This window comes from Salmo salar, chromosome 11 (assembly GCF_965601325.2).
Source record: "Salmo salar chromosome 11, fSalSal1, whole genome shotgun sequence".
Lineage (NCBI taxonomy): Eukaryota > Metazoa > Chordata > Actinopteri > Salmoniformes > Salmonidae > Salmo > Salmo salar.
Window position 1 is genome coordinate 104,133,224 of NC_138301.1, and position 22,259 is coordinate 104,155,482.

Below are 22,259 nucleotides of genomic sequence, written 5' to 3' on the forward strand. Positions count from 1 at the left end.
GGTGATAGTGAGTGGTGCTGTGATGTGTGTGATTGTCCCAGATCCCAGTGGTCGATTATCCAGCGCTTGAAACGGAAAAGAGAGCGGGTAAGAGGTTATGTTCTGGGAGAAGGCAAGGGCCTGGTCAATGAAATTTTTCACGGCACTGGAGTCCACGAGAGCTGTAGAAACAACACACGAGGAACAGCCAGCTAGTGAAATCGGTACTAAAAAGGGTTTGGCGGAAAGTGATGATGATGGAATACTCACGCCTACCCCAGGAGATGGATAATCACGAGGCCGTCCCTCTGCTCTAGTGGATCCCGGGTTGGGATGTAGTGGACACCGTTGAAGCTGGTACCCCTCCTGACCACAATATGGACAGAGCCCCAGCTGTCTCCGACGGCTTCGCTCAGCGGCGGAGAGGCGTGTGGCCCCTACCTCCATGGGTTCAGGCTCTGAATCAGAACGTTCAACGAAGGAGGGAGAGAGGCGATGGGGGTACCGACGCTCCCAAAGAAGGCTATCCAGGCAGATGGTCATCGCGATGAGTGCGACCAAAGAGAGGGTGTTGTCTCAGCATTCCAACGTCGGGACCTCTTTACGCAATCCTCTACTGAATAAGATGCGGAGCACCGGCTCATTCCATCTGCTGGATGCTGCCACTGTATGAAAGATGAGGGCATACTCCGCAGCAGTCTGGCCATCCTGCCGCAGTTGGAGTAGGCACTCACCCCCCTCTCTGCCCTCCAGTGGATGATCGAAGACTCCTCTGAACAGAGCCATGAACCACTCATGGGAACCCAGCTCCTCCTCTCCTCTCTTCCAGACGGCCGTAGCCGACTACAACGCCCACCCGGTCAGCAGGGAAATAACCGTGGCAACCTTGGACCTCTCGGTAGTGGGGGCTCCCATCTGTTGAATGAAATAGAGGTACCACTGGAGGAGGAAGACACAGAATTTGGATGGAATCCCGTCATATTTGTCCGGGAGGAACAAACGGGCATCGCTGACCTGGGCGGACTGCTGAAAGAGCTGAGGTACTGGCTCTCTGGGTCGACTCATGGTAAAGGATCCTCCCCGGGGGACGGCCCTTGAGGAAGATCTAGACGTTGAAGAACACTGAGGACCTCATCCATCGCCGTGCCACCTGTTCATAGTGTTGGCGAAGTAGGTCTCCCTGTTCGTCGACCATCCTGGAGATGTCTCGGTTGGCTGCTGCTTCCATTTTGTGAGACAATATTCTGTAACAAAAACACAGGGAGTCAGGAAGCAGGTGTAGTCGGCAAGTTTAATCTTGACGAGCATAGAGTGAATACAAAAACAGGAGTAGTGTCTGAACAAGAACACAGAAATACTGCCTGATGGGTAATACAACGGAGTGCTAGATAAAGGGGAAGTAATCAGGGTAGTGACAAAGTCCAGGTGTGCCTAACGATGGGGCGTAGGTGTGCGTAATGATGGTTACCAAGTGTGCATAATGATGGGTTGCCAGGGCCGGTGGTTAGTAGACCAGCGATGTCGAGCACTGGAGCGGGGGAGCGGGATTAGACGTGACAAAAGCAACCAGTGGTTACAATAAACGGTCAACCCAAATGTAAATGTGAACTGTCTCAAATGTGTTTATAACAGTTATGATGTGTGCAATGTCATTACGCAGACATTATGTTAACACACATTATCATAGCATTATGTTGACAGTATACTGTAACTGCAGCCATGGATAATATGACTGGTCTCCTTGGTTTTTAATCCTTAAAATGTTCCGAACCAAAATCGCCCAACCAAGGATAATTTAGCTATTTGATTTGGGATTTTAGGATGCTTTAGGTACACATTTTTTGTAGATGAAACATTGAATATGCCTTACTGGTATAAGTCCATAGAAACACAGTTTCATACATGGATAAACAGAGAGTCAAAAAATAATTCAAAAGGAAGTTTGTTTTAAAGGGTAGGTCCTATATCTGAGATATTTTTTACCCATATTTAACCCATTTTTGGTACCGGGATACCTTCAGACTAGTCTTGTGAGGCTTGAAGGTGTCCTAGAGCACAACCTGGTCTCATAGACCTAACATATTCGTGACACTCAAATTAGTATGATATGTTATGTTTGGTATGGTTACATAAGACAAAAGGTTACTTAAGGCAAAAATTAAATGAGAGTGGTTGGTCATATAACGTGAATGTCTAGCAACCCAAAGGTTGTGTGTTTGAATCTCATCACGGACAATTTTAGCTATTTAGCAACTTTTCAACTACTTACTACTTTTTAGCTACTACGCAGCTATTTAGCATGTTAGCTAACCCTTCCCCTAACACTAACCTTAACCTTAACCATTTAACTTAACTCCTAACCTTAACCCTAACCCTTAACCCTAACCCCCTAGCCTAGGTAACATTAGCCACCTAGCTAATGTTAGCATTAGCCACTTAGCTAACGTTAGCAACATCAAATTCGTAATTCGTAACATAATATGTTTAGCAAATTCTGAACATATTGTATGAAATGGATGATGGACATCCACAAATTAATACATACCATATGAAACGTAACATACAGTATCATACTAAATGGAGTGTCTCGGCTTTACGTACAGAATAATACAAAATGCTCTGAGACCAGGTTACAGCCCAGAGCAAAACAACCATGTTCGTAAGAGTCTCACTTTTCCATAGAGAAAGAGTGTGCAAAGCTGTCATCAAGGCAAAGAGTGGCTACTTTGAAGAATCTCAAATATAAAATATAGTTTCATTTGTTTAACGATTAATTTTTTAGTTACTACATGATTCCATATGTTTTATTTCATAGTTTTGATGTCTTCACTATTATTCTACAATGTAGAAAATAGTAAAAAATAAAGAAAAACCCTGGAATGAGTAGGTGTGAACAAATTTCTGTCTGGTACTGTACGTGTAGGTAGAGGTAAACTACACATAGATAACTATGCATAGATAATAAACAGAGAGTCGCAGCAGAGTAAAATGGGGGGGTAGCAATTTGCAAATAGTCTGGGTAGCATTTTGGTTAGCTGTTCAGGAGTCTTATGGCTTGGGTGTAGAAGCTGTTAAGAAGCCTTTCGTACCTAGACTTGGTGCTCTGGTACCGCCTGCCGTGTGGTAGCAGAGAGCTATGACTAGGGTCTATGACTAGGGTAACTCGAGTCTTTGGCAATTTCTAGGGCCTTCCTCTGACACCGCCTGGTATAGAGGTCCTGAATGGCAGGAAGTTTGGCCCCAGTGATGTACTGGGCCATATGCACTACCCTCTGTAGTGCCTTGCGGTCGGAGGCCGAGCAGTTGCCATACCAGTCAGGATGCTCTCGATGGTGCAGCTAAAGAACTTGTTGAGGATCTGAGGACCAATGCCAAATATTTTAATTCTCCTGAGGCATTGTCGTGCCCTCTTCACGACTGTCTGGTACTACACTGCCAGGTCTCTGGCCTCCTTCCTAGAGACTGTCTCATCGTTGTTGGTGATCAGGCCTACCACTGTTGTGTCGTCTGCAAACTTAATGATGGTTTTGGAGTCGTGCTTGGCCATGCAGTTATGGGTGACCAGGGAGTACAGGAGGGGACTGAGTACGCACCCCTGAGGGGCCCCCGTGTTGAGGATCAGCGTGCCAGATGTGTTGTTACCTACTCTGACCACCTGGGGGCAGCCCATCAGAAAGTCCAGGATCCAGTTGCAGAGGGGGGTGTTTAGTCCCAGGGTCCTTCGCTTAGTGATGAGCTTTGAGGGCACTATGGTGTTGAATGCTGAGCTGCAGTCAATGAATAGCATTGTCACGTAGGTGTTCCTTTTGTCTAGGTGGGAAAGGGCAGTGTGGATTGCCATACAGATTGCATCATCTGTGGTTCTGTTGGTGCGGTTTGCAAATTGGAGTGGGTCTAGGGTTTCTGGGATAATGGTGTTGATGTGAGCCTTAAAGCACTTTATGACTACAGATGTGAGTGCTACGGGTCGGTAGTCATTTAGGCAGGTTACCTTGGTGTTCTTGGGCACAGGGACTATGGTGGTCTGCTTGAAACATGTTGGTATTACAGACTCGGGTCAGGGAGAGGTTGAAAATATCAGTGAAGACACTTGCCAGTTGGTCAGCGCAGACACTTGCCAGTTGGTCAATCTTAGTCCTGTATTGACACTTTGCTTATTTGATGGTTCGTCAGAGGGCATAGCAGGATTTCTTATAAGCGTCCGGGTTAGAGTCCCGCTCCTTGTAAGCGGCAGCTCTACCCTTTATTTCGGATGTAGCCTGTAATCCATGGCTTCTGGTTGGGGTATGTACGTACAGTCACTATGGGGATGACATCATCGATGCACTTATTGATGAAGCCAGTGACTGATGTGGTGTACTCCTCAAAGTCATCAGAAGAATCCCGGAACATATTACATTCACGTCATTTAGCAGACGCTTTTATCCAGAGCGACTTACAGTAGTGAATGCATACATTTCATTAAAAGAAATTCTCCGTACTGGTCCCCCGTGGGAATCGAACCCACAACCCTGGCGTTGCAAACACCATACTCTACCAACTGAGCCAGTCTGTGCTAACAAAACAGTCCTGTAGCTTAGTATCTGCGTCATCTGACCATTTCCGTATTGAGCAAGTCACTGGTACTTCCTGCTTTAGTTTTTGCTTGTAAGCATGAATGAGGAGGATAGCGTTATGGTCAGATTTGCCAAATGAAGGGCGAGGGAGAGCTTTGTACGCATCTCTGTGTGTGGAGTAAAGGTGGTCTAGAGTTTTTTTTCCTCTGGCTGCACATTTAACATGCTAGTAGAAATTAGGTGAAACGGATTTAAGTTTCTCTGCATTAAAGTCCCCGGACACAGAGCGCCGCCTCTGTATGAGCATTTTCTTGTTTGCTTATGACCTTATACAGCTCGTTGAGTGCGGTCTTAGCGCCAGCATCGGTTTGTGGTGGTAAATAGACAGCTACAAAAAATATAGATGAAAACTCTCTTGGTAAATAGTGTGGTCTACAGCTTATCATGAGATACTCTACCTCAGGCGAGCAAACCTCGAGACTTCCTTAATATTAGATTTTGTGCACCAGCTGTTATTTATAAATAGACACAGACCGCCACCCTTGTCTTACCGGAGGCAACTGTTCTATCTTTTGCCGATGCACAGATCGGAGCTCATCCAGTTTATTATGCAATGATTACATGTTGGCTAATAGGACTGATGGTAGAGGCGGGTTACCCCACTCGCCGTCGGATTCTTATAAGGCACCCCGACCTACGACCCCTATATCTTCGTCTCTTCTTCATGTGAATGACAGGGATTTGGGCCTTGTCTGGTGTCTGAAGTAAATCCTTTGCGTCCGACTCGCTAAAGAAAAAATCTTCGTCAAGTACGAGGTGAGTAATCACTGTCCTGATATCCAGAAGCTCTTTTCGGTCATAAAAGACGGTGGCAGAAACATTATGTACAAAATAAGTTACAAATAACGTGAAAAAACACACACAATTGGTTAGGAGCCCGTAAAACGGCAGCCATCTCCTCCGGCGCCATTATACATTATTACATTATCTGCTCACCGATTTGAAGGCTCCAATGCAGTTCCACCTAAAACACAGCCAAAATATCCATTATAGATGCGGTAAAGAGGTCTTGGAACTCGACCAAAACAATGGAATTGTCATGGAAACGCGTTCGGGGAAAGATCCCGAATCTCCTTATTACCCCCCAGCAAAATTAGCCTAGATTAGACTATTGTTTATAAGTGTATTTCAATCTATACGAATATCCACTTTGTTTGATCAGATCTGTTTAATGTGTGCCAATTCGAGGTCCTTCTTCTATCCCCTACGGTCTGCGTTCCATTGACCTCTTTACCGCATCTTTGCAGGTGTCTATTGTCAGTTAACGCTTGATCTGATTGAATCTAGTCCTAAATTACTGAATTGTAGCAAGCAACTGTGTATACTAATTCTTTGAGAGGGTGGTGGCACCTGTTTTGTCATTGGAAGGTCTACGCTATTGTAAATCTGACCACTAGGTGGCATACCATCATTGTGTTGCTGTAAATAATATAAAGTCAATGTAATAAATATTTACAACCAACACCATGTGTTATAAATCCTTTATTTAGAAACATAAATTACACATTTAAGGCCTGACATTTGCATGTGTATAAAACTACAAAAATAATACCATATATAGCCCTATTATGAGGTGGGTAAAACTGTTGCTGTGTGATGCTTGTCATTTAATCTGAAGCAGTGAGAAACCCATGAAAGGAGTTTTCAGAAATTAAGTTAGTGTCATCAAACATTAAGTGAAAAAACAAGACCATTCCGTTTCGGTAAGGATAATTTTTTGGCACCATAACCTTGGTTGTCAAGGTATCCATGCATGAGACTGAATTTCCTGGCCCCTGATTGGTGGACTGTGGTGTGAGGTTAGCATGGTTGGTTGTTGATATTGGTCAGCAGTTTGTGATATGGGGCCTTGTATAGGGCAGTGAAAGCCCCAGGAGCCATTGTGCCACGCCCATCCTCATCCACATGGCCCATCAAGATGTAGGGCATTCCTGAGAAATAGATTAAAAATAAATGTACTAGGCAATCCGACAATACTGTCTATGATGACACAACAGAATTGAAAGTCAGCAGTATGTATGCATTTGTGCGTGCAAAATATTGTACATGCCAGTCAGATTGACTGGGAAGAAAAATAGGGTACCTCTGCGGATGACAGGACACTTCTTGCAGGCTGACACCAGTTTGACAGACATGTTCTCTCCAGCCTGGGTGATGGTCAGCCGGCCAGCCTTGTAGGCCTTGATGAGAGACACACCGATATAGACACTGCCCTGAGGACCAGGGGTCAGCGCTGTCACCTTACCCGTGATCACTGAAAGAGAGAGATAGATAGATTAGATGTGCACTGGTGTAGCTGTGTTTATGTACTGTTTATGGTGTGACTGCTGTGTTTAATTGCCTAAGAAATGCAATGAACTTGCTGTGAACTCAGAATTGCTGTGTAATGATGGTACAAATTGTTAAACTTGATTAATTTGGCTATCCAGCAGTCTGGAGTGGTCTAGTGGTCTAAGCTACTCCTGCTGGAGCACATGTTCCATGTACTGCTGCCAGCATGGGTTCAAATCTGACCCACTGCCCTGTCAGCATTCTCTCTCTCTTCTACCTTTCACCTCTCTCTATCCAATAATCATACAAAATATATTTTTTATTTCGCAATGATGCTGCTGTCTAGTGGAACTCACCAAATTCGCTGGCACAGAAACTGCTCTTGATGTTTCCATCCCTCTTACATTCCTTTGCACACAGTGGGTTCAGGGGAACTAGAAAATATAAACATTGTTAACACACATAGTCTATAACTTATGTCTATATAAACTCAGCTCTTGCTAAACCAGTGCTTCAGCTTCTCTTACCTGGTCTCTTTCCGTCTGGTCTAGTCACTCTGGTCCTGTCTGAGCCTGGCTTATTGGGTGGGCGGGTCCTGACTGGTTTGACTGGTTTGGGTTTGACAGTGTGCTCCTTGGGCTGTGGGGTTGAGGGGGCCTGGTATCTTTCTGTAGTGGGTGGCTTGGTGGTGGTGGTGGTGGTGGTTGTGATAACTGTTCTCTCAGGTAGGATGGGTTTGACTGCAGGCCTCCTGGGGACTGACTCTATACGAGGTCCTGATCCTGTGTTGTCTACTGTGGGGGTTCTGGATCCACGGGGGACGCTGGTGTAACTGGCCATGAAGCCATCGGATGTCACGCTGAGGTCAGACACAAACTGCACAAGGAGCACGTTCCCATTGGTCACAATGGTTCTGTGGGCGGAGAGTGATACAGGGGGAGGATTGGATCAGAGTGGAGTACAGTGAGATGTATGCTCGCAGCTAAAGGAAATGCCAAAAACAAACAGACATTCTGGTGTAGGATCTTAATTTTAGCCAGTTTCTACTGCAGGAAAATAATCCTGCAATAACAGGAAAGGTGAAATTTTATGTGGATTAAAACTAATAAACATTTTTTGTAGGGGTTGATACATTTTTATTAATTAAGTTAAAATTAAGTCTGAAATTTCAAAGGGTAAATTATAAACTTCAGAAGCCTTTTTAAACCTCAAATTCACTGCATTGAAGGAAAGTTCTCCTGCAACAGGGTGATCAAATTAAGATCCAACATCTGTTTATCATCATAGACTAAGACCACAGATAAATAATATAAGCGCAAACACATGAAGTCAGACAAACACACAAACAGAGTACATTCTTGTACCACTCACTGGGGGCTGACATCTCCACAGTACTTTCCAATGCGTCGAGAGTCATCTTTCTCTCCACCGTTGAAGAAGGCCACATAGTCAAAGCGGCAGTAACTGTCTGACTCCAAATCAAACTTATCAAACTTTACCTCAATCACCTAACCCACAGACAGAAATAAGCAGAATGACAAATACAACGTTACTCATTATGAATGTTGCTTGAATCTCCAATATATTTATGCATTTAGGTGCACATTCAGTTCTGTGGTTTGTGCAACACAATGACAGCATAATTTGCAGAAGTCCATGCAGAATAAGGAGCATGAAAATCTGAGCATCATGGGTAAGGAATGACCTGGTCAGGCTCTACTGTGACGAGCCAGGAGCAGCTGATGCCTGCTGGGTAATTCTTCTCAGGCCAGTTGGGTGTTTTTACTTCACCCTGGGCTTTTGTCATCTTGCCTCCACAGAATTGGTGATCTGAAATGATTCATAACCAGATCAATAAATAATCAAGTGAATACAGGATTTGACATTGGTATTAGCCTTTGTTACAGTGAGCTAATGGACATGGGAAATTAGAAAGGTGTTGTTCCTTAGAAAAGAGCCCAAGTTATACTGTAAAGCTCACCATCCACATGTGGTTTTCCTCCATTGAAGTAAGCAAGGAAGCCCCTCCCTCCAGTCTCAGAGTCAGACACCATCTCCAGCATCATGGTGTTGGTGGTGGAGATGAGAGCACCCGGCCTGAACGTTCCACAGAACCTCCCCAGTTTCTGCACCATGTTGGAGTGGCCATTGTACACATCCAGGTAGTCATAGCGACACATGGCGTCGGCCTCCATGTCGAAGATGCGGAAGGAGAGCATAACCACATTGCCTTCTGGGACCTGGAGTTCAGAGAGAGGGCAGAAAAGGCTTTAAGTCAGTCTGTAGGCAACATTCAGAGTAATGGAGGAGTGATATGTAGTGCAGGGCTAGTGACTCACTGTAATACGCCAGGTACATTTGCTGTTGGGTTTGTAGTAGCTTGGAAATCCTTCACTGCCCACAAAGCCTGAGTCTGCAGCCATTTCTCCTCCACAGTGAAACACAGGCCTGAGAGAGAGCAGGGTGGGAACCCAGTGTTGTGGTAAGCATTAGCCAGCGTTTATCATATGCTGTATATAATACATTAACCTTGAGTTTGTGACTCTCGTGCATGTGCACACACACATGCACACACATGCGCACGCACACACACACACAAACACACACACAGACAGGCAATCATACACACACACACACATCCTGACGTACAAGTATTGTGACTCACTTCCTCAACAGAAAATCTCTAAATCCCTGAGGCACCCCAATGATAATGCTTCCCCTTGGCACACTGGTTTCATGAGAATTGGTGTGGGGGGGGTATAGACAGGATGGGGACTGGACAAAGATAGTGGGGGTTATGGTGTCCTTGACTGGGGGGGTGGGGGTTGACAGGATGGGGACTAAGTTGGTGGGGGTTATGGTGTCCTTGACTGGAGCTTCCTCAAGGAGACCTCCCCTTAAATGTGTGTTTTAATTTCTCCCTTCTGCTTGTCCCAGTTTCTAACCCTGGCATGTCCAAGTCTGCTCCAAAATGTAATCCAAACTCCTTTTTCAAAATAACACAAAGCTTGCTTTATACAACGGAAAAATCCCAAAACTAGCCTATTGCCAGAATACTTTCATGGATAAATATATTATTTTATGCCAGAGGCTTCACAGAAAGTCATGGGGACAGACACATTGGAGACTGTCTGTACAGGAGACAGAGCTGCTGGGTGCACTTCTAACAGCTGGGTCTTATCAACTGGGCTGAAGCAAAATAAGTCATTCCTTTTATGGACTGTCAAAAAAGCTAAATAAAGACATTCTCAACAAGAAACTAAACAAACGTTGTTCTCATTGGCCACTTGTTTAGAAAACCAGTCAATTACCATTATTCCAATCTGAGGACCAAATAACTTTTCCAGAGCTCAGACATGCAGAACCCCAGCAGAGAGAGCGGCCAGCTGATGAGAGCCTAGATGTCCAGTCAGAGCAGTCCTGATCCAACCCCACACAGGCACATACAGACAGACCCCAAAGCATTAACATCTGGGGGACCTCAACCACATCAACATCATGGACCAGTCAGTCACAACCACAACAACACTGCCATACCCCCAAGCAAATATACACATGCAGGAAGCTCAGATAGGGAGTTCCGAGCACACTGCGTGAAATCTAAACATGGCACACTAACAAAAGTGCTCTGTGCACTCTCTAGAAACGGCTATGGTATATTGTGAACCATATATATAATGTAAAGTGCATCCCTTGTGGATATTGCCCAAATGGAGCCATCACTGTAAAGCCTCTTGCAAACAGACATTACACACACACCAACAACCTAACACACCCATATTCCCTACCTGGTGTAGTTAGTCCCTGGTTGGCTCTGGCTCTGGCCTTGTGCCCATCCTAAACAGAGAGCCAGGAGAACAGAAAGACCCCAGATACAATCCTCACACTTCATGATGCCGAAAGCAGACACAGTAAGAGGGCAAACCAGAAGAAAGAGACGGGAGCAAAGAGTGGGGAGACATGGAGGGCGTGGGGAGGGAGCCACAGGAAGAGAGAGAGAGAGAGAGAGAAATAGAGAGAAATAGAGAGATGCTAAGAGGGTAGAAGGAACTAGAAGGAGTCATGACGGGGAGACAACGCAAGGGGGAGGGGGGTGTTTAATTAGAACCAGATGCTGTCTCAATGTTAACATTTGCCTCAATGTAACAGGGGGGGGGGGGGGGGGCTCAAAGGAAAGAGAGAACTAAAAGAGAGCAACAGAGACTAACTTCCCACAATGGCTGGACAAATGTTTGTGCAATGGATTTATTCAAAGGCATAAAGAACTGCACCTTTACAACCAAGGTCACTTCTCTTTACATTCCAGTACGGCCATCTGACCAGTGACCACTACACTCTTAGAAAAAATGGTTCCAAAAGGGTTCTTCCACTGTCCCCATAGGAGAACCCTTTCGGTTACAGTTAGAACCCTTTTTGGTTCCAGGTAGAACCATTTTGGATTCCATGTAGAACCATCTGTGGAAAAGATTCTACCTGGAACCAAAATGGTTCTATCTGGAACCAAAAAGGGTTCATCAAAGGGTTCTCCTATGGGGACAGCCAAATAACCCTTTTAGGTTCTAGATAGCACTTTTTCTTCTAAGAATGTACCTTGACTGATGTAATTAGATCAATGGTTCTTTTTCAAATTCATGACATTTTTGATATTCATGAATATCATTGACCATTAGAACAGCTTTATCTAAGCAACATTCCAAAGTCGGAAGAATGTAAAGCTACACCCAGTATCTGCAGCCCCCTAGAGCTCCACATACAGACAGACTCCCAGTTAGAGGGGCTTTATCTGCCCCCACAATGCAACGAGATAGGGCACAACACTCCAGAGAGGGCTGGGGGAGTGTTTTCCATGATGGCCCTTGAACCCACATCGCTCGGCTGGGGCCTGTAGAGGGAATGCAGTTTCATACAGATGATAAAAACAGCCTCATTCAGGGGGACAGAGCAGTATAACCATGATCAAAGCCCAGGGGAGCCCAGAGGGGCATTGACATATGTCTATACATTCACATCCCCTAGTCATAGACAGATGGTCTCTCATTTTAACATGGATTCATGACTTACTGATGGATTTATATAAGCTAGCTAGAGCCAGGGGTCTGCTTGAAATGTTATGGTTCTGTAATTATGTTATGATGTGCCCTCTTATCAACAATGCTATGGAACGGCGGCTCATTAGCTTGCCTTGGACTCCCAAGTCAGTGTCTGCTGAATTTTGTGCAGATGTAGGAGCTTAATTTGACACCTCTTTTGTTGCTGAGAATTTTCCTACACTACAGGAAATGCTCATTTGTAGCGTATTAAAGGTTTAAAAAGGCTTTTAAAGTTTAATTTCCACTTTAAAATGTCAGACTTGATTTGCCCAAATGAAAAATGTATCAACCCCTACAAAAAAAAAGTCAGTTAATTGTAATTCACAAAAATTCAAATTTCCTGTTGCCGCAGGATTATTTTCCTGCTGATGCAAACTGGCTCAAATTAAGATACTACATCTGCATGTGAGGCAGCAGTGGAGGCAAGTGGGAGGAGCTCATTGTAATGGCTGGAATGGAATAAATGGAAGAGTCTCAAACACAAACATATGGAAACCACATGTTGGACACCATTCCATTTATTCCATTCAAGCCATTATAATGAGCCCGTCCTCCTATAGTTCCTCCCACCAGCCTCCTCTGAGAGTCAGAGAGCGCAGGAATGTGGTGACTTGCAGAGTGAGTCCGCTTGGGGGGCGGATGGTGTCTGTGTTTAAGGGCTGCTGGACTGTAGGAGTATGAGTAACCCTAACACCTGGCTGGAGTCCATGGGTGTAGACCTCTGTCTCTGCCAGGATTCCAGAACAGTCCATCATGATAGACACACATCCCTGCAATGGGGCATTATCGGTCTGTGGTGGGAGAGCGAGGGCTGGATGGAAAGAAAGGTTCTTGGAGCAGAGAACAAGACATGAACTGAGGCGATGGAACGAAGAGGGTGGGAGAATGAGATGGTTGTAGTGGCACTTAAAACCAAGGGATACTCAACAGTGCCAAGTATTTATGATGTAGATTGAGTCATGTTTATTTCAATCCTCCCTGCACACTCAAAAATCTCTGGAACTAATTGGGGGGAAAAAAGTATATTCAATAAGAGATGCGTCAAGGAACGATAGAGAGAGATGCATGAAATGGAGTGACAACAGCCTTCCATGAAGAATGAGTGAGGAGGGTGACAAACTGCAACTGCTGTTCCCAGAAGAATCATAAATCAAATCAAAGTTTACTGGTCGTGTACACATATTTGCAGATGTTATCGCAGGTGCATGTCACGGTTGTCGAAAGGAGAAGCGGACCAAAGTGCAGCGTGTGTGTCGTTCCACATTTTATTTACACTGAAACTATGCAATACATAAATAAACTGAATGACAAAAACAACAAACCGTGACGCAGAGGTGAAACATACACTGACTCAAAGATAATCTCCCACAAACCCAGGTGGAAAAAAAACCTACTTAAGTATGATCTCCAATTAGAGACAAGGACCAGCTGCCTCTAATTGGAGATCATCCAAAACAAAACCCCAACATAGAAATACAAAACTAGAACCTGAACATAGAAATAGAAAACATAGGGGGAAAAAACCCTGTCACACCCTGACCTACTCTACCATAGAAAATAACATCTTTCTATGGCCAGGACGTGACAGTACCCCCCCAAAGGGGCGGACTCCGACCGCACCTAAAAAAAATAAAATAAAAAAAAAAGAGATAAAAAAGGGAGGGCAGGGTGGGTAACTACTGTCTATGGCGGCTCTGGTGCAGTACACATAACCTTCTCATCCCGCGGATCCTCCCACAGAGGTTACGCTCCGGGGCGTAACCCCCGCTCCGCCCGCTGATCCCTCTGCTTCTGTGCCACCGGACCGTGGATCGTCGTCGGAGGAACCGGACTGCGGGCCGTCTCAGGAGGGTCCGGACTGGGGGCCGTCTCAGGAGGGTCCGGACTGGGAACTGTCGCCGGAAGCTCCAGACTGGGAATACGCACTGGAGGCCTGATGCGTGGGGCTGGCACAGGTGGCGCCAGACTAGTAACATGCACCTCAGGGCGAGTAGGAACAGGACACCCTGGACTGGGCAGGCGCACTGGAAGCCTGATGCATGGGGCTGGCACAGGTGGCGCCAGACTAGTAACACGCACCTCAGGGCGTACCAGGCTGAATAGACTCACTGAAGGCCGGGTACGTGGGGCAGGCACAGGATATACTGGGCCGTGGAGGTGCACCGGAGGTCTCGAGCGTAGAGCTGGCACAACCCGTTCTGGCTGGATGCTCAACCTAGCTCGACAAATGCGGAGCACAGGCACAGATCGCACAGGCCTGTGAATGCACACTGGCGACACAGTGCGCGTCACCGCATAACATGGTGCTTGCTTCGTCACTCACTCCCCACGGTAAGCACGGGGAGTTGGCTCAGGTCTCCACCCTGACACTGCCAATCTCCCCGTGTGCCCCCCCCCCCCCATTTTTTTTGGGGGGGGTGCCTCTCGTGCTTCCGTCATTTCCATGCTAGTTCCTCGTAACGTTGCCCTTCCTCCCTCGCTGTCTCCACCTGCTTCCACGGCAGGGTCTTGTCCCCTGCCATTTCCTCCTCCCAGGTTCAGGACGTCCTCCACTCTTTCCTCTCCCGGGCCCAGGATCCCTGCTCCTCCTGGGCTCCTCCTTTTGTGGTGGGAGATTCTGTCACGGTTGTCAAAAGGAGAAGCGGACCAAAGTGCAGCGTGTGTGTCGTTCCACATTTTATTTACACTGTGAAACTATGCAATACATAAATAAACTGAATGACAAAAACAACAAACCGTGACGCAGAGGTGAAACATACACTGACTCAAAGATAATCTCCCACAAACTGAGGTGGAAAAAACCTCTACTTAAGTATGATCTCCAATTAGAGATAACGAGGACCAGCTGCCTCTAATTGGAGATCATCCCAAACAAAACCCCGACATAGAAATACAAAACTAGAACCTGAACATAGAAATAGAAAACATAGAAGAAGAAAAACTGTCACGCCCTGACCTACTCTACCATAGAAAATAGCATATTTCTATGGTCAGGACGTGACAGTGCAGCGAAATACTTGTGTTTCTAGTTCTAACAGTGCAGTAATATCTAGCAATACGATAACAATACACATATAATCCCAAAAGTACAAAAAAAGCTAGAATTTAAGAAATCCGAATCTCTTCTCTCTCCTGGTGGTTTCACTCCAAAGCATTCACTCCTGCTTAAAAAAGATCAGTGTCCACTACATGCACACACACAGAAAGAATATAAAATCCCTCACAAATATTTACTCTTGCAATAAAGATGTAAAAATATCCAAAGCATACTGTGGTGGATGAATCAGAATTAGTTGGGTAACATAGATAATTAAGATGTCTTATCTGCATAATATGCTTATGTGATATACTTGTTATTAGAATGTATCCCTTTGGACTCTGGTGTTGGCAGTTGCACTTCTTCCCTCAGCTGGGGCTCAGTCACCTGGGGCCCAAAGAGGGGAGAGGTCAGGCTTGTCTTTCACATGTCCCTGGTGCTATGCAGAATATCAGAAAGGGAAGAGGACAGGAGGGAACATTGTCTTCATATGTGAATGTGTCTTTACCTATTCTTAAACCATGTGAAGGGATGGTGTGATTAATGGGGAACCAATTACTGGTTTCCACAATGTCTGTGCGCCAGTCACTCCCTCCTTTGGCCTTGGGGGATGTGTGTGGTAGTGTCTGGAGTTGACAATTGATTTATGCCGTTGGTCGAGTTGGTGTTTTTGTTCTATGAGTACCAGGAACGAGATCGGAACCTCTTTTATATATATATATATATATATATATATATATATATATATATATATATATATATATATATATATATATATACTGCTCAAAAAATTAAAGGGAACACTCAAACAACACAATGTAACTCCAAGTCAATCACACTTCTGTGAAATCAAAATGTCCACTTAGGAAGCAACACTGATTGACAATAAATTTCACATGCTGTTGTGCAAATGGAATAGACAACAGGTGGAAATTATAGGCAATTAGCAAGACACCCCCAATAAAGGAGTGGTTCTGCAGGTGGAGACCACAGACCACTTCTCAGTGCTTCCTGGCTGATGTTTTGGTCACTTTTGAATGCTGGCGGTGCTTTCACTCTAGTGGTAGCATGAGACGGAGTCTACAACCCACACAAGTGGCTCAGGTAGTGCAGCTCATCCAGGATGGCACATCAATGCGAGCTGTGGCAAGAAGGTTTGCTGTGTCTGTCAGCGTAGTGTCCAGAGCATGGAGGCGCTACCAGGAGACAGGCCAGTACATCAGGAGACGTGGAGGAGGCCGTAGGAGGGCAACAACCCAGCAGCAGGACCGCTACCTCTGCCTTTGTGCAAGGAGGAGCAGGAGGAGCACTGCCAAAGCCCTGCAAAATGACCTCCAGCAGGCCACAAATGTGCATGTGTCTGCTCAAACGGTCAGAAACAGACTCCATGAGGGTGGTATGAGGGCCCGACGTCCACAGGTGGAGGTTGTGCTTACAGCCCAACACCGTGCAGGACGTTTGGCATTTGCCAGAGAACACCAAGATTGGCAAATTCGCCACTGGCGCCCTGTGCTCTTCACAGATGAAAGCAGGTTCACACTGAGCACATGTGACAGACGTGACGGAGTCTGGAGACGCCGTGGAGAACGTTCTGCTGCCTGCAACATCCTCCAGCATGACCGGTTTGGCGGTGGGTCAGTCATGGTGTGGGGTGGCATTTCTTTGGGGGGCCGCACAGCCCTCCATGTGCTCGCCAGAGGTAGCCTGACTGCCATTAGGTACCGAGATGAGATCCTCAGACCCCTTGTGAGACCATATGCTGGTGCGGTTGGCCCTGGGTTCCTCCTAATGCAAGACAATGCTAGACCTCATGTGGCTGGAGTGTGTCAGCAGTTCCTGCAAGAGGAAGGCATTGATGCTATGGACTGGCCCGCCCGTTCCCCAGACCTGAATCCAATTGAGCACATCTGGGACATCATGTCTCGCTCCATCCACCAACGCCACGTTGCACCACAGACTGTCCAGGAGTTGGCGGATGCTTTAGTCCAGGTCTGGGAGGAGATCCCTCAGGAGACCATCCACCACCTCATCAGGAGCATGCCCAGGCATTGTAGGGAGGTCATACAGGCACGTGGAGGCCACACACACTACTGAGCCTCATTTTGACTTGTTTTAAGGACATTACATCAAAGTTGGATCAGCCTGTAGTGTGGTTTTCCACTTTAATTTTGAGTGTGACTCCAAATCCAGACCTCCATGGGTTGATAAATTGGATTTCCATTGATTATTTTTGTGTGATTATGTTGTCAGCACATTCAACTATGTAAAGAAAAAAGTATTTAATAAGATTATTTCTTTCATTCAGATCTAGGATGTGTTGTTTAAGTGTTCCCTTAATTTTTTTGAGCAGTGTATATATATATATATATATACACACATTTTGGGGTTTTTTTGCCCCTTTTTCTCCCCAATTTCGTGGTATCCAATTGTTAGTAGTTACAGTCTTGTCTCATCGCTACAACTCCCGCACGGACTCTGGAGAGGCGAAGGTCGAGAGCCATGCGTCCTCCGAAACACAACCCAACCAAGCCACACTGATTCTTAACACAGCGAGCATCCAACCCGGAAGCCAATGTGTCGGAGGAAACACCGTACATCTAGCGACCTGGTCAGCGTGCACTGCGCCCGGCCCACCACAGGAGTCGCTAGTGCGCGATGAGACAAGGATATCCCTGCCGGCCAAACCCACCCTAACCCGGATGATGCTAGGCCAATTGTGCGCCGCCCCATGGGCCTCCCGGTCACGGCCGGCTGCAACAGAGCCTGGGCTCGAACCCAGAGTCTCTGGTGGCACAGCTAGCACTGCGCCACCCGGGAGGCCTGGAACCTCATCTTAGGAACCAAACTGAATGATAATTTATAGCGAATGCTATCTGGTTACGGGATACTCCTTTCTCATTTAAAAAGTCTCACCTTGTGACCCATTCTATATATCTGTTGTTCGTCAAGTAGGTTGAAAGGGGTGTATCTTGGCTATAAAAGACCTTTGTACTTTTGTCTTGGGGCTTTTTCAAGGGATCATCAGCAACGGTGATTCGTCGAAATGCCATTGCTATTGCAAAGCTCTTATTATTAAAGATTTAGTATAACTCTGACTTGTGTGATAAGTTTCTCTCCTCATTTGATAGTAAAGAAATAAACTACCACAATACGGAGTAATGGGTGCGTCAGGTTATTCAGAGAAATGTCCAAGGCAAAGAGAAACAGTAAATGGACACTAAAGTAGACAGTGTGGTGTCCATAATTATGAGAAGGTGGGTGAACATTATGGATATAAACAGTAAATAGGCCAGGTCACCACACGTCTTCTGGGAAGTATTGTGTTTAGATTTGGATCATAGACACTGAGGGAGCAATGAACTTGAGACGCAGAATTTTTTATACAAAATGGTTAGATATTGACATTTTAGCAGACGCTCTTATCCAGAAGCAATTAGGGCTAAGTGCTTTGCTCAAGGGCACATTGACAGATTTCTCACCTAGTTGGCTCGGGGATTCGAACCAGCAACCATTCTGCCCAACATTCTTCACCAAATTCTTTTGTTTCCAGCCAACTCAGGTCTCATGGGGAAATCCATACTCTACTTCAGTGGTATTCAAAGTCGGGGTCACAAACCTCAAAATATATATATACAATTGAAGTCGGAAGTTTACATACACTTAGGTTGGAGTTATTAAAACTCGTTTTTCAACCACTCCACATCTTTCTTGTTAACAAACTATAGTTTTGTGCATAACACAAGTAATTTTTCCAACAATTGTTTACGGACAGATTATTTCACTTATAATTCACTGTATTACAATTCCAGTGGGTCAGAAGTTAACATACACTAAGTTGACTGTGCCTTTAAACAGTTTGGAAAATTCCAGAAAATGATGTCATGGCAATAGAAGTTTTTGATAGGCTCATTGACATCATTTGAGTCAATTGGAGGTGTACCTGTGGATGTATTTCAAGGCCTACCTTTAAACTCAGTGCCTCTTTGCTTGACATCATGGGATAATCAAAAGAAATCAGAAAGACCTCAGAAAAAAATAGTAGACCTCCACAAGTCTGGTTCATCCTTGAGAGCAATTTCTAAACGCCTGAATGTACCACGTTCACCTGTACAAACAATAGTACGCAAGTATAAACACCATGGGACCACGCAGCCGTCATACTGCTCAGGAAGGAGATGTATTCGGTCTCCTAGAGATGAAAGCACGGGAGTGGCAGCATCATGTTGTGGGGGTGCTTTGCTGAAGGAGGGACTGGTGCACTTCACAAAATAGATGGCATCATGAGGTAGGAAAATGATGTGGATATATTGAAGCAACATCTCAAGACATCAGTCAGGAAGTTAAAGCTTGGTCGCAAATGGGTCTTCCAAATGGACAATGACCCCAAGCATACTTTCAAAGTTGTGGCAAAATGGCTTAAGGACAACAAAGTCAAGCTATTGGAGTGGCCTTCACAAAGCCCTGACCTCAATCTTATAGAACATTTGTGGGCAGAACTGAAAAAGCATGTGCGAGCAAGGAGGCCTACTAACCTGACTCAGTTACACCAGCTCTGTCAGGAGGAATGGGCCAAAATTCCCCCAATTTATTGTGGGAAGCTTGTGGAAGGCTACCCGAAATGTTTGACCCAAGTTAAACAATTTAAAGGCAATACTACCAAATACTATTTGAGTGTATGTAAACTTCTGACCCACTAGGAATGTGATGAAATAAATAATTCTCTCTGCTATTATTCTGACATTTCACATTCTTAAAATAAAGTGGTGATCCTAACTGACCTAAGACAGGCAATTTTTACTAGGATTAAATGTCAGGAATTGTGAAAAACTGAATTTAAATGTATTTGGCTAAGGTGTATGTAAACTTCCGACTTCAACTGTATATATAAAGTGCATTCGGAAAGTATTCAGATCCCTTGACTTTTTCCACAATTTGTTACATTACAGCCTTATTCTAAAAGGTATTAAATTATTTTTCTCTCTCATCAATCTACCCCAACACAATACCCCAAAATGACAAAGCAAAAAATACTTTTTTTAAAAAGTTTGTAAATTTATGAAAAATGTATAACTGAAGTATCACATTTATGTTAGTATTCAGACCCTTTACTCAGTACTTTGTTGAAGCACCTTTGGCAGCAATTACAGCCTCGAGTCTACTTGGGTATGACACTACAAGCTTGGCACACCTGTACTTCTCTGCAGATCCTCTCAAGCTCTGTCAGGTTGTATGGGGAGCGTTGATGCACAGCTATTTTCAGGTTTCTCCAGAGATGTTCGATGGGGTTCAAGTCCGAGCTCTGGCTGGGACATTCAGAGACTTGTCCCGAAGCCACTCCTGCATTGTCTTGGCTGTGTGCTTAGGGTCGTTGTCCTGTTGGAAGGTGAACTTTCTCCCCAGTCTGAGGTCCTGAGCGCTCTAAAGGATCTTTCTGAACATTGCTAATTTCATCGTTCCCTCGATCTTGACTAGTCGCCCAGTCACTTTCCTCCAGACGTGACGCTTGGCATTCAGGCCAAAGAGTTCAATCTTTGTTTCCTCAGACCAGACAATCTTGTTTCTCATGGTCTGAGAGTCCTTTAGGTGCCTTTTGGCAGACTCCAAGCGGGCTGTCATGTCCCTTTTACTGAGGAGTGGCTTCCGTCTGGCTACTCTACAATAAAAGCCTGATTGGTGGAGTGCTGCAGAGATGTTGTTCTTCTGGAAGGTGCTCCTATCTCCACAGAGGAACTCTGGAGCGCTGTCACAGTGACCATCAGGTTCTTGGTCACCTCCCTGACCAAGGCCCTTCTCCACCAATTGCTCAGTTTGGCCGGGCGACCAGCTCTAGGAAGAGTCTCGGTGGTTCCAAACATCTTCCATTTAAGAATGATGAAGGCTACTGTATTCTTGTGGACCTTCAATGCTACAGACATTTTTTGGTACCCTTCCCCAGATCTGTGCCTCGACACATTCCTGCCTCGGATCTCTATGGACAATTCCTTTGACTTCATGGATTGGTTTTTGCTCTGACATTCACTGTCAACTGTGGGACCTTATTAAAGTGTCCAATTAATTGAATTTACCACAGTTGTAGAAACATCTCAAGGATGATCAATGGAAACAGGATGCACCTGAGCTTAATTTCAATTATCATAGCAAAGTGTCTGAATCATTATGTAAATAAGGTATTTCTGTTTTTTATGTTTAATACATTTGCAAAAATGTCTAAAAACCTGTTTTCGCTTTGTCATTATGGGGTATTCTGTGAAGATTGATGAAGAACATTTTTTATGTAATCAATTTTAGAATATCACATTTTGTTTTGTTACAGCCTGAAATTCAAATGGATTAAATGTATATTTTTTGTCACTGGCCACTGGTCTACAACATGGATCCTGTTGCAAAACAATTAACTTTTTGTCATAAACACATTGTTATTTTGGGGAAACATACAATACAACACATTACTGAGTACTACTCTCCATATTTTCAAGCAAAGTGGTGGCTGCATCATGTTATGGGTATGCTTGTAATTGTTAAGGACTGGGGAGTTTTTCCAGGATAAAAAAAAAAGAATGGAGCTAAGCACAGAGAAAAATCCTAGAGGAAAACCTGGTTCCGTCTACTTTCCACCAGACACTGGGAGATTAATTAACCTTTTAGCAGGACGATAACCTAAAACACAAGGCCAAATCTACACTGGAGTAGCATACCAAGAAGACAGTGAATGTTCACGAGTGGCCTATTTGAAAATCTATGGCGTGACCTGAAAATGGTTGTGTAGCAATGATCAATAACCAATTTGATAGAGCTTGAAGAATTTTGAAAATAATAAATGGGCAAACGTTGCACAACCCAGGTGTGGAAATCTCTTAGAGACTTACCCAGAAATACTCAGTGCTGCCAAAGGTTATTCTACAAAATATTGAATAGTGGTGTGAACACTTTTGTAAATGTGATATTTCCATATTTAATTTTCAATCAATTTGCAAAAGTTAAAAGAAAAATGTTTTGACTTTGACGTTATGGAGTATTGTGCGTAGATGGGTGAGAAAAAAGCTATTTAATCAATCTTGACTTCAGGCTATAACAAAATGTGTAATAATTCAAGTGGTATGAATCATTTCTGAAGGCACTGTACAACCGTTTTGAGAAAGACAATTTTATCAAATCAAATCAATCAAATCAAATTTATTTTTATATAGCCCTTCGTACATCAGCTGATATCTCAAAGTGCTGTACAGAAACCCAGCCTAAAACCCCAAACAGCAAGCAAAGCATGTG

At 44.7% G+C, this 22,259-nt stretch overlaps 1 protein-coding gene across 1 annotated transcript; it reads right to left on the bottom strand.

The window, feature by feature from the left end:
* Positions 1-6,062: 6,062 nt before the first annotated feature.
* On the bottom strand, positions 6,063-10,925 carry LOC106563388 (procollagen C-endopeptidase enhancer 2). Its single transcript, XM_014128895.3, has 9 exons — positions 10,655-10,925; positions 9,206-9,314; positions 8,848-9,106; positions 8,572-8,696; positions 8,238-8,374; positions 7,394-7,779; positions 7,223-7,300; positions 6,679-6,849; positions 6,063-6,526 (listed from the first exon to the last, which is right to left on the bottom strand). Exons 1-9 carry the CDS (start codon positions 10,756-10,758, stop codon positions 6,396-6,398), a joined length of 1,500 nt encoding a protein of 499 aa, XP_013984370.3. The 5' UTR covers positions 10,759-10,925; the 3' UTR covers positions 6,063-6,395.
* Between the last annotated feature and the right edge of the window lie 11,334 nt (positions 10,926-22,259).

Excerpts from the sequence above, each read along its gene's own strand:
- LOC106563388 (XM_014128895.3), bottom strand. The coding sequence starts at position 10,758 with ATGAAGTGTGAGGATTGTATCTGGGGTCTTTCTGTTCTCCTGGCTCTC. Across the intron at positions 9,315-10,654 it reads CCAGGGACTAACTACACCAG|GCCTGTGTTTCACTGTGGAG; the intron begins GTAGGGAATATG and ends GCTCTCTCTCAG. Across the intron at positions 6,527-6,678 it reads GTGTCCTGTCATCCGCAGAG|GAATGCCCTACATCTTGATG; the intron begins GTACCCTATTTT and ends TCTATTTCTCAG.